At 54.0% G+C, this 12,303-nt stretch overlaps 3 protein-coding genes across 3 annotated transcripts; 1 reads left to right on the forward strand and 2 right to left on the reverse strand.

The window, feature by feature from the left end:
- Positions 1-100: 100 nt before the first annotated feature.
- SPBR_07673 (protein FRG1) lies at positions 101-1,000 on the reverse strand (the record flags this gene model as incomplete). Its single annotated transcript, XM_040765927.1, has 1 exon — positions 101-1,000. One exon carries the CDS (start codon positions 998-1,000, stop codon positions 101-103), a length of 900 nt encoding a protein of 299 aa, XP_040616093.1.
- Positions 1,001-1,752: 752 nt separating this feature from the next.
- On the forward strand, positions 1,753-2,526 carry SPBR_07773 (uncharacterized protein; the record flags this gene model as incomplete). Its single annotated transcript, XM_040766027.1, has 1 exon — positions 1,753-2,526. The coding sequence occupies one exon, from the start codon at positions 1,753-1,755 to the stop codon at positions 2,524-2,526; it is 774 nt and encodes a 257-aa protein (XP_040616094.1).
- A 914-nt stretch (positions 2,527-3,440) lies between these two features.
- SPBR_06467 (C6 finger domain protein) lies at positions 3,441-6,843 on the reverse strand (the record flags this gene model as incomplete). Its single annotated transcript, XM_040764723.1, has 6 exons — positions 3,441-3,640; positions 3,713-3,732; positions 3,814-4,409; positions 4,520-6,318; positions 6,505-6,549; positions 6,729-6,843. 6 exons carry the CDS (start codon positions 6,841-6,843, stop codon positions 3,441-3,443), a joined length of 2,775 nt encoding a protein of 924 aa, XP_040616095.1.
- Positions 6,844-12,303: the final 5,460 nt, after the last annotated feature.

Genomic DNA, 12,303 nt, shown 5'->3' on the forward strand with positions numbered 1-12,303 from the left:
TTGCTTCGGCTGTCGAGCTGTCTGTTTTCTTGCATATATATCCCGTCCAAGCCAATGGAATCCGTAAACACCGTAAGCCATGCACATCCCGCTATGCTCCTCACGCGTATGTGTCGCTCTTGCCCTTGACTTTGAGGTCCAGCAGCCGCTCGTGATAGTCGCCGTCGCGCCGTGCGCGCTTCAGCAGCTTGACCTCGTCGTCTTCCAGCCGGCGGCCCACGGCCGTCTCGAGTTCCCGCCGGCTGATCTTTTCGCGTGCCTTTTCCTCCTTTGACGCCTTGATGCGCGGCTTGAAGCGGGCCTGCATGCGGATACGCACGCCTGTGTAGACGCCGGGCTCGGCCGCGTCGCCGCGCACGTCCGGCACGGCGTCGGCTTTGGGGGCTTTCGCGGCACCCGCTGTGCCCTTGTGCGGCTGCACCGACAAAAAGGTGTTGCGGAGCGTCTTGATTTGGAAGACGTCGGGCTCTTGTGCTGCCTCGGTATCTTTGTTTTGGGTCGCCGACGCTGCTGCTGCATCGACCAGCACAAACGACTCGAGCGGCGACACCGCAATCGATGTCGCCGAAAACAGCCCGTACTTGTCGCACCCCAGGTACTTGCCGTGGTGGCCCTTGAACAGGAAATGCTCGGTGCCCACCACGCGGCTCGCCACCCAGACCTGTCTCACGTCGTGCGGCTCGGCGCTCGCCGGGTTGCCGTCCACAATGTTCTCAATCGCCATGGCAAACACCTTGCCGTTGGCGTCGCACGCGAGCGCCGCCGGCTTGGTGTCGCCCGTGCCTGGCAGCACAATCAGCACCGGCCCCGAGACGTCTCCTAGGGCTTCGGCCGAGACCCATGTGTCGTCGTCGGCCACAGTCTCGTCGCCGCCGGCCACTTGCACTGCTGTCCGCTTGCGTGCCGCGTCGTCGGGCTCGCGGTCGCGGTCGCGGTCGCGGTCGCGGTGCTTGCGCTTCTTGACCTTTTTGTCGCCCTTGAATGTGAGTGGCTTCACCATGGTGACGGCATATGATGGGGTGAAGTGTGATAAGGTGTGGTGAGGATTGGGTTGAATCTGTGTTTGTTTAAAGTGGAAAAGGCAGCAACGGTCTGCCTCCTGCGGAAGGCGCTAGCCAATCAAAGCTGTATAAACTAACTTCACTGCAATGGGACCATGCGAAAACTCTCCAGCCTCGTTGGTATATAGTATGCCTTCATTCCCACTACTCTTAACATGCAATGCCACAGTTTCTTGAAGCTCTTAATTTAATAACACTTTTTTCCCACCAAATTTTGAGATATCTCTGCTGGTGCTGGGAAAGCCACCCTCGCTTGATTGATTACATAATACTCTGGCCCCCTGGCAGCTAGTGAGATTCGTGGGAAATCCTCACTAAATGCACTGTAGCGAATTGGACGGCTTCTCTCGCCTCACCTCTCTCAAACCATGGCAGTCTTATGAGCTGTTCCCACACTCCATTCACCCTCAACAGTTACCATGACCTTCTGGTCTACCTTATTACGGCCGGGCCCTGGCCGTGTGTCCTCCATAGGGGCCATCCGCCGGGCTTTTGGTCCTTCTTCTCGTTCCTCCTCATTGCACTCACAATCGTTCTCCGCATCGCCATCCACCTCCTGCTTCTCCTCTCCATTTCGCTCCCATACTCCCTCTTCTATTCTCCTCCGCTTCACAAGGACGACTCTCGCTAGAAAAAATGCGCTCCCAACACCGCGCTGTGCCTCGTCCACAGTAAAGCCGAGTGCAAGGCGATGTATGTACACTTTCGTGACCTTCCACTCGTGTCCCCCGAAAACGCGACTAATTCGTGTCCAGTCCCCGAGCGGCTTCTCATCTACCATGCCGGCACGGGCCGCACAACGTTCTTGGCCTGCCTCAAGGTCACCACCCTCTTCGGTCTGGCCTTTTTCACCTTCCTGGTCGCTCCCGCTTACATCGCCGCCGGCAAGCCGCTGTGGCAGATCCTCGGCGTCACCATCTGCGGCCTCGTTCCCTTTGCCGTTGTCTTGTACACCTCCTCGCCCTTTGTCGTCTTTATCCATCTGCGTCTCCCGGCGTACGCCCGCCACCCGGACCGCGAGCTGTTGCGCCGCTTTGTCCGCAATATCCCTGCCGCTACCCAGATCGACATCACCACCATGAACCTCGTGGGCCGTCCTCGTCTCGCCACTGTGGCTGTCAGCGATCTGGTGCCGGCGCACGAGCGGCTGCGGATCGTCAACTTTGTGGACACCCGGGCATCATCCGAAGCGGCGGCGGCGGGCATTGGCAGCCGTTCTCCCACGGCATCATCCCGGCCCCTTCCCTCCAACTCCGGCCAAGCAGCGACCGCCGCCGCACCTAAACGGCCGTCCAAGTTCATCTCCACCTCGTCCAAGTTCCCCTTTGTCCATCTAGCGCCGACCACACGCTTCGGGGCCCCAGCTGGCGGCAATAGTCGCGGCGTGCAGTACAGCTGGGCCTGGGACGATTTGCTGGCTCTCATTGAACGGCGCGCTCGTCAGCCGCAGAGCAAGGCTCCTTAGTCTGTACCAAAAATCGATCCAAATGGTTATAGTGTGACAAAGAGATTGATATCAAAAATAAACTGTGTTTTATGTAGAAAATTTCATTGATGACAATGGCGCGTCTTTGCTTTGACTCGCACAGCTTTTGCTTATATTTTCGCTGTAAGGCCCAGACAAAGAAAAAAAAAACATTCCCAACGAATCAAATGGCGTAATGGTAGCTCCAAAGAGGTATATAGGTATCCAAAAAGAAGTGAGAAGGAAACATCAAGACGGGATCCAAATACTAATACATGAAATATATATGCACCCAATGCAAGGTCCCCAAGAAGAAAAAAAACACTCCCCGAAGATAGCACACATTCTGCCATGGGAAACAATAGCTGTGTCCAAAGAACACCCAGAAAATAATATGCATTTTGTGTACATGTCCGTATCAAATGTTCCAAAAACGAGATGCAGTATACAGAATCATCGTAGACACAAGACGTTGTCGAGAAAAAAAAAGGCAAACCCAAGAAGAAACAGATGGGGATATGGGAACGAAACGAAGCAAAGAAACGACGCAAAGTAACGAGTCAATACGTAAAAGGAGTGACGGTGAAAAACGGAAGGGGGCTTGGGGAAGAAAGAGTATCGTTCTGTCGTTAACATTCTGGAGTGCATGAAGAATAAACATTCAGCGTACCAAAAAAATCGTAAAGAAGGGGTGGTCAGAAATAAACAATGGAAAGTATCGTTCGAAACAGGATAGTCACGTTAGGTTCTGATAAACGGGTTGGCTACCCGGGAGGTGCGGGACGTAGTAGTGAAACGGGACAAAAGGCAAGATGAGGAGGAACCTTGCGGACCAGACTGAATCGTTGCATCGAAAATCCTAAAACCGTATTAGCCCCGTCGTCTTTAGCCCGCCATATGGTGGGCGTGGCTGTTTAAGAGTCGTAGTCCCAGCTGCGTTTGAGGCCGCCCTCGTACACGCTGGCGACGGACTCCTGCCACATCGCTGGCGTAACAAATGTGTGTTGGGCGGGGATCGGCGCTGTCGGGTAGGCGGCGGAAACGGTATTGGGATTCATGGTGAGACCGGCCTGCGCCGCTTGGATGTCCTGGAGGGTGGGGACTTCGGCGGAACCTGAAGACGAAGGGGCACTTAGAGCACTGGTCTGCGAAGTAGCGGAATTGTTTTGGGTAGCTTGGGGCGTACCGAAAGTCGTGTTCCATTGGCTGTAGAGAAGTTATTTGTCAGTAGACGGACCTAGAAATAAAGTTGACAAAAAAAAAAAAAAAAAAAAAAAAAAACTTAACTCAAAGATCCTTGCTGGATTCCAGCCCGGCGCGCTCGCCAGGTTGAGGCTGTTATCCAGTCCGTGGGGTTCCTGGGATTCTGTGACAGCAGAAATCATTCCAAGCGAAGCACCCGCCAGAGGCGAGCCACCTAGAGACTTCATATCGGACGCGCCAACCGAAACAGGCGGCGAGATCGGATGTCCAACAAATCCAGTCGGCTGGTGACCTTGTGACAGAGCCGAGGCAAGCTGTTGTTGTTGCTGCTGTTGTTGCTGCTGCTGGTGCTGCTGGATGATCTGATCCACCGATTGTTGTCGCAGGGTGTCAGGCCGGAAACTCGCCGCTGTCGGGGTCGTCACATCACTGGCTCCGGTCGGTTGCTGAGGGGGGCTGGGATGACTCGAAGACGGCGACGGGCTGCCGTACGGGAACGTTGGCTTCAGCACAAACGGCTTCCGGACATCAGCCGAGAATGCTTCGCGCATCGCGTCAATCTGTCGCTGCATATCTGCCATGGGCCACGAGCTCATGCACTTCTCAAGAACCCGCATATGTCTCGTAAAGTACTCGCGGGCATCGGTATTGAAGTCAGGGTCAGGTGATGTGAGTGCGACCTGAATGGTTAGCTATTTGCCTTGTCTTAAGGCGGCAAATCTGGACAGGTATATCAAGGATTGCGGACGTAAACCTCGCACTGCAACACGAGAACAAAAGGAGAACTTACCAGATGGACCAAAATGCAGGTCAGAACCGAATAGATTGTGAAGTTGATACCACGTTGCATATTCTGGAGTCCGTTCAAGCCAAACGATTGTAGAATCGATTCTTCCAACCGGCAGAGAAGTTTGGCCGACGAGTAGCACACCATCATGTGCTGCTTCCACCTGCCGTCGGGTGATGACGGGGGGAGGGCCTGGAGCTGTGGCCGGTGTAACAAGAGGATACTGAGGTAGTAATATGAATGCATGTTGCCGATAAAGGATGACGGGATCCATGGTGGCGTCCCGTCGGCAGGGAATGTGATGGCCAGATCGGGCGGCAACTCGTTGGGCCAAGCATGAAGAAGAGGATTCATCCGCGTGAACTCGGGATCCGCTCCCCAATCCTTGTTTCGCTTGATGCGGGCGTAGATACGGTTCATGCGGGAGACGTTACAGATGATGCGCGTCATGTACACAAAGTTTCGCGACACTTGCATGTCCGTGTCATCAACGCCGGGCGTCGGGGGTGGCTCCCGCACGTCGACCGAATCCTCGGTTACCGACAAATCCGTACGGCCCTGAGGGGAGCCGATCATGACCTCACAGACAAAAATTGTTTGCCAAATGCGCGTCTTCATCAGGCATTCCGCAGGGCTGGAACCACACGACTGTCCGGCTTTGTGGTCGGCATAGTGTTCATCGAGTCCGAGATCCTTTGCCATTTGCACACATTGAACGATGGCCATCCATGACCGATAGTAGTACCCGCGCTTTGGGGCCGCTTCGCGTGCTTTCAGCATGACCAAAAGCGCCTGCAGCGTGCTAAGACGGGGCACGTCCATGAAGGAGTCCGCATGCCGTGTCGCAAGCGCAAGCCACTGCTGTCCTTGCGCCGGGTCGTCCGCCAGGCGGCCACCTATTGCCAACAGAGCTTCGATCAACAATGGTGAGATGGCCTCCCGGTTGGTCCGCCACTGCTGGTAGAAGATGTTCTTGTCGAGAACCGGAACGTACGGGTGCACATTGGTAAAGTAGAGATCAAAGTACTGTAGAATCGTGTCGTCATCGGGCATGAGCTCAGGAGGGATGCGAATTTTAAGCCCCGGCCCTGACACTAGCGGGGGCAGGGAGCTCTTGTAGTCGTCGTCATCGTCACCGACCACGGGCGTCTCCTCGCTGCCAAGCTTGCTTGCAAGCAAGCGGTTGTTCAAGTAGGGCGCTGAACCAGCCTCGTTCATCCGGAGGTTGCCGAGCAGATCTGCCAGGTCCCCGCCGGCATAGCTCGCCTGGTCATCGTTTGTCACGTATGCCGAATCAGAGGGCGATTGTGCGTGCGAGCCATGCTGCAGCGGAGGCGTTGGGAACACATCTTGCTGGCTGGTATATGTAGTCGTGTCTACGAGACCGAGAGACGGAGGTCCTGTCGTATACTGAAGCCCGGCGGTCGGACCTGGATACGGGACCTGTCCGTACACACCCAAATTTGGCGTGCTCCCGTTTGGCGTGGAAAAGTTGATCGTCGGCGCTCCGTAGATGCCTTGTGGCGGTTTCGTGTCATCGGAAAAGCCCACGGGATCAAGCTGCTGGTGACGGAAATCCAATGGTGCGTTGTACAGCTGTGGAGGTTGTTGAAGTTGTTGTTGCTGCTGCTGCTGCTGCTGCTGCTGAGGTGGCAATATTTGCTGCCGTTGCGGCTGCCGCTGCGGTTGTAAACTTGGAGGCTGTTGCTGGTTTTGTTGTGGCTGCTGCATCTGCACTGGTTGCTGCTGCTGTGGCTGCGGCTGGTCTTCGTAGCCTTGGCCGTCGGTCGCACCGTCGTATCCTGTCGGGCGTACACATTGCAACTTCAACCGGATGCACGACGAGCATGGCCAAGTGTTTGTTGTAGCAGCATCGCATTTGATCTTTCTTTTTCGGCAGCCCTCGCAAGCTCGCATCACTGCCAATGCCGGGACGGCGTGGTTAGCAATGTCTGTTCGGCTCATCCTCGATCGTATGCTTGCCTTACCTTTCAGCCGTTTATGGCGGTTGTGTTCGTCAACAAAGACATAGTCTATAAGAAACGAAAGAGTAGTTAGAAAATGTGAAACTTTTGCGCCCCAGGAGCCTCATCTCATCTGCCCCTCGCGCACGAATTGCTCGCACGCAGACGGAGACAGCGACACGCGTCGTCTTGCACACGCTGCGATAGTCGTTGCGTTCTTCCCAGCTGTGTTTCTCAGGTCGACTCACTTTTTTGTTGAGTTTCTGGTGGTGGTTGCTGATACGCAGGGGGGGCGAAGGAAAACGAGTTCATCTGCGAGCTTTGCGGCAGGATGCGCCGCTCCGAGGGGTCGCCGTTCGCCATGTTTGCGTGTGGCCGTGGTGCGCGGCGTCGTGGTCGGGTGGTGGGATGTGAATACACGGAGAACTGCCCTCGTTCCGTTGAGGTTCTGTCTCTGTTGCTGTTCGGGGAGATCAAGCGCCTGGCGTCACGCAATGCGCCGGCGGGCCTACACAGAATCCGTGTCTCTTATTGAGATCTACATCCACAGGTAGATAATCGAGAGCGCGATGGCTGAGCCGCCTTGGTGTTGAGGTAAAAGTGAACGCACTTTAGGTCGTAAAATCAATATGCGAGGCCGAAGAAGTAAAAACGAACATGAAAAAAGAAAGGAAAAAGGAATGTGGAAGGCAAAATATGGTCAAAAAGACAGGAGAGAAAGAAATGTAGCGTCGATACTGACATAGAGCACAATAGGCACGTCCGCTTGTAATTTGGTGTTGCGCTTCGACGGCGAAATAATATGCAGTAGAGAGTTGGGCAGGAGGGGGGCGGTCCTAAGACGATCTGCTAGTGCAGGAAGGATGAGGCGAGCGAGGGGGCGAGGGGGTCTGGTCACTGGCTGGGTCGTGGTCTGTTTGCTGTCTTATTATCTAGCTTAATGCTCCCCTTGGCTACTGTGTAGATGCAGGTCACAGAGAAGAGGGTCGCATTACACCGCGGTTCTGCAAAGAATTAGTTAGAATAGCGGAACAGGGCGGCAGGAATCAGCGCAGTCGATGCGCGGCGGGTGCTGCAGTAGTAATGCGAAAGGGGCTGTAGCGGGAGTTCAGGCAGGTTTGAGATGGCGTACGGGGTAGTCGGATGGGGATGACGAAGAGAGGAGGGGAAGGGGGCGTGTATCTTGAACTCGAGCGGCATAGAAGATTTGTGACCCGGGTGAGGAGACTAAGAGCAATTGCGTAGGGGGGAGTGGATTGGCGGCGTGGAGTTGCGACAGCCAAGGTTAGCGCCAAGCGAGCGACTGAAAACTGCCGACAAAAGCAGCAATAAAGCAGAAAAAGCAAACATGGCCCATAGCCACGGGACAAGCAAGGGAGCATCCAGGAGGATGCACCGTACAGAAACAGAGAAACAGAGGAGCAGGGCACGATCGAGAGGTAGGCACAAAATTATTCACATCACAATGCAGATGTCCCGACATACCTAGGGAGGTTTTGTGTAGAAAGGCGCTTGCAGAAATATAACAAAGGCAAAGGGACGGAGGATCGCCAGCCGCTGGTGAACGATGTACTTCGTAGGGTATCGAGGGTGTCTTGAGTCTACGCAACCAGTGCGCAACCACAACTGTCGATCAGTCCCGGCGATTATTGGAGCACTCACGAAGAACGGGCCAATGCTGTTTGTTAAGGATGGCCGGTATAATACTCTTGTTGGACCTGAAAATCAGGTTGGGAAACACAAAAAGGAGTGTTGCACTGAGGGAAATTCCTGTATGCACGACGTCTTGTGAGTTGGCATATTTTGCACTGGACACAGACAAAGAAAAGAACCGAGGCAGCAAATTGAAATTGAACAAAAAAACACAGGCAGAAAACAGAAATTAACAGAGAAAGAAATGGTGGTAGCACAAAGGTGTGAGCACGAAAGGATGGAAACAAAAAGTAGCAAATTGTCTTGGTGTGTGCAGGGCCGTCCCGTTGATGAAAGTCTGGACAGGGGTGTGAGAAAGAAGTCCACTCAGCATTGCAATGCCTTTCTCCTCGCGTAAAAGAAGGTGCCGTTTCTGTGCGCCTGTGAATGGGCAAACAGGCAGGATGCACGAAAGCAAACAAGCAAGAGGAAGAAAGACAATGAGCTCTGTGTGGGTGGGTGGATGTGATTGCGTATAAGTCTGTGTGTTCTTGCAGACGTACAAATGGGCGTGGCCAGAAAATGTTGGATTGGGGGCGCAGGAACTGGGCTGCATATATGTGCCGGGGTGAGGTCGAACAAAGGACAGCGTGGATTGGCGGATGCAGTCGAGTCAACTATCACACGCACGCGATCTGGATGCGAGGCTTAGGTAGAGCCTTGCGCTCTGCTCAAGCTTGAAGCGGACCACAGTGATGTTCGATACGGAGGTAGGAGGTCGATGGAGATTGCCCGAGTAAGGGCTGTCGTTTCACTGCAGACAATGCGGCATACGGGAACGAGGCCAACTACGACAGCGATGTCGTCCGAGAGAGGTTGAGCCCGTGTCCCGGGATGTGGGAAGCGGTGGGGATTTGTGTGGAGGGGAGTGTGGATAACAGGAGACAGGACGAAAGATGAGATGAAGCAAAATAGGGGGGTCTGAAAAATAAAAACAAAGGTGAGATTGAGATATGCTGCTTCGTCTACTCTTTCCTGAACGGGAGCTTCGCAATCGACCATAAGATGGAAGGAGCAATGAAAGAGCAGGAAGGAGCTCAGGTAAACGCGGGGAAGGATGTGTTTGGGAAGCTGCAATGGAGTTGCAGGGGCGGTGGGGGTTGTAAGATACGTTTTTTCTGCCTGTGGAAGGCGCGCCCGAGCTAACGGTACCTTTTGAGTAAACATGACGAAATCAAGTAAAATGGCAAGTGCGTGCCCCCATGGGCCTCGTAAGTATTAACACTCCGTAAGCTGCTTAAAAGTTCGTTACTGGCAAGATGACGCGACAAGGCTACCAGCATCGGTGACCGCTTTTGCTAGAGCGACTCGGCCAAAACATTAAACCCAAGAGCTCGCGTAACGACTGCTGACTCGTGGCATGCAGCGGCCGTCGCCTGTGACGGAATGGCAAGAGGACTCTCACATAAACGGAAGACCGTATTTTGCAATTGTCATACTTTGGAAGATTACTTTTGCGGCTGCACAAGGAGCTGGGACAGAGCCGCAGAGGTCAGCACGTGGTAGGAAAGAAAAGAAACATCTACAACGAATAGCGAGCTCCAAGACGAGATGTCTAGACTCATAAAATAAAGAATAAAAGAACGCAATCAGCGCCTCTCACGTCCTCACAACTCGTCCCCACCGTATCGCGGTTCCAGACCATACATCTGAGTGGTTTAGCGACGAGGAAAGCCGCCCAGGCGGCTCCAGGCCAGAGGCCTTTCAGCGGGCCTTGACTCCGTCTCAGAGCACAAAGGAAGCACGTTCGATGCTTCGATGCTAGCAGGGATGCCGGCGGACGAAAGTGGCCGTTCTCACCTGAGGAGCAAAGCGCCATCGGCGGAGGCAACAAAGACTTGCGACCGGTCCCAGATCATTTGCCTTAGCTCGTTTGGCTATCTGTGGTGGCACAACACTGACCTGGTCTTTTGCCTTGGCCTTCACCAAAATTCCTCAGGCATCAGATAGAAAAGAAAATTGGACCTCAAAAAGTGCCAGTTTTGCCCACATACCAGACTGCTCATAGGGCGGGTGCGTCACTGCAATTATGACCCTCCTCCCTTCGCACAAAAGCCGTGCCCGCTTACTGATGGGCAACCTCTGCACCTGGCCCACGGCTGGATGAGAAACATCTGATTTCCAGCGATTAGCTCCGATCGCCTTCTAAGGGCGCCGTTTCGGCATTCACAGTCGATGCAAAAATGCCGTCGGGAGGCATTCAAAGTCGCGGCCGAGATGCAACCTGTTCACAGATGTCTACTTGGGCTTATTGATGGGGCGTGCCAACCAAATATGCATCTCTGGTCTTGGATGGCGCTACTGCCAGAATATGTAGCAGGATGCATCATACTTTGTGAGCAGAACCAGCATTGCACACAGGGCTGGGGTAGTGTCTACGGTCGTCCCGTCATTGGTCAGAAAACGGGATCGTAAAAGTAACCTTGAGACGGAGAGGACGAGATATGAGTTGGACGAAATGTTTGCGACGAGTCGTCGAGCCCGTTGTGAATGGCCTTGCACGTTGAAAATGGGACTGCAGACTGTTGTCAAGGACCAGTAACACCAGCACAATGCAAACCTGGCCGACCGGCCGCAGTTTCCGAGTGTTTGGTGAGCACGACACCCAATTTAGGTGAGACGGTGATGCCTCATGAGGTATCGTTACGAATACCCTGTCAACAGCATTCCCCGCAACTTCTGATATCTTGTATATCGAATCCTTGGGGGAGTCGTTTCATGGAAAGTAGGCGACTTTCCACCTCGAAAACCTTCTGTTCGGTTCGTTTTCATTTATATTTAGGGTCCTTCCCTCTATTACTCACGCAACTGCCACTGCATACTTTCCCACGCGGAAGAAGCCGCCCTGCGCCTTCCCCTGTCGTTTTCGAGGCAGCAACAGGGCCTGGCTGCCCGCCGTCGCATTGCACATTCACCATTGTACGGGATGTAGCAAGGGGTGTTAACCGTGGAGGGGAAGGCACTGTTCGCATCGCAGGCGGAAAAGAGGGCGCAAAGTCGCATGTCGAGACAGGAGACTCGTAACTTCCTTCAGCGTGGGACTCCCCTTGCTCAGCGATGTAATATCCACTCTAGCTCCAGTGGAAGTACCTGATTGGTGGCCTTACCTCGGACGAAGTGTTCTAGGGTGTGGAAAAGAGGAAAGAGCGAAACGGTCAGGACGCAGCGGCCGGCACCAGGGCTTCGACGATATGCTCCAGAGTAGGCTTCGGTCACTCTTCTTTCTCTTCCTTAATTCTTCCATGGCCAGCCCCAAGAACATCGAACCATAAAAACGAACCCCTGGGTCTGTGCACATATGCACGCCGTTTCCTAGAACACACCCCCCCCCCCGGTCGACGTTGCAGCCATGGTGCGCGAATGCAACTCAGCGGTTGACGCTGCAGGCCAACTACCACCATTAACCGAAGTCCAGGACCTGTGACCAAGGGACAGGAGACAGGAGACAGGGCAGGAGCGCAGGCCATTCCCCAGGAAGGCAATCGTTAAGAAAATAAAGGCAGCGTCCAGGTAGGCAAACAGAGGATGCCGTACATCGTAATTACGTGGTATTGTGCGGCGTGCTCCCGTCCACTCCCTAGTAAAAGAAAGGAAAGAAAGGGCGCTGGCAGAGAAGCTCAGGAAAACGCTTCCCCCCGTCACCCCTGTTCTTCTTCTTTAACCGTGCATGGGCCGTTGCCCTTGAAATAAGGTGAATGCGCAAGTTTTTAACATGTGAAAGACGACTGCCAAGCAGCAAAATTATTATCCTCGTCCCAAATGATGTCCCCCCCAATGCAATGCACCAAGATCAAAACTGCAAGAGAGGGCAAAAGGGCAAAAGGGCAAAAGGGCAAAAGGGCAAAAGGGCAAACGAGCAAACAAGAGGACAAGACAAGCTCAACGGAAATGAGAGCAAAGAAACAAAACGCACTCAACCTAAAAAAGGGGGCCGACGTAAGACACATCAGTGTTAGACAGACCACAATGCAAAAGACCGGGCCGGGCACCATTCGAGCGAGGCGACTGACTACTTCGTATATTGTTCCGCTTTGCCCAGGCACACAAGTGCTCGCTGTAAGCTATCCGCATGAGGAAGGAGCACAACTGTCATCGCGTCGCCCTCTGCATTGCCCTGGAGGAAAGTGGCAC

The sequence above is a fragment of the Sporothrix brasiliensis genome (assembly GCF_000820605.1).
Source record: "Sporothrix brasiliensis 5110 chromosome Unknown Cont20, whole genome shotgun sequence".
Classification (NCBI taxonomy): Eukaryota; Fungi; Ascomycota; class Sordariomycetes; order Ophiostomatales; family Ophiostomataceae; genus Sporothrix; species Sporothrix brasiliensis.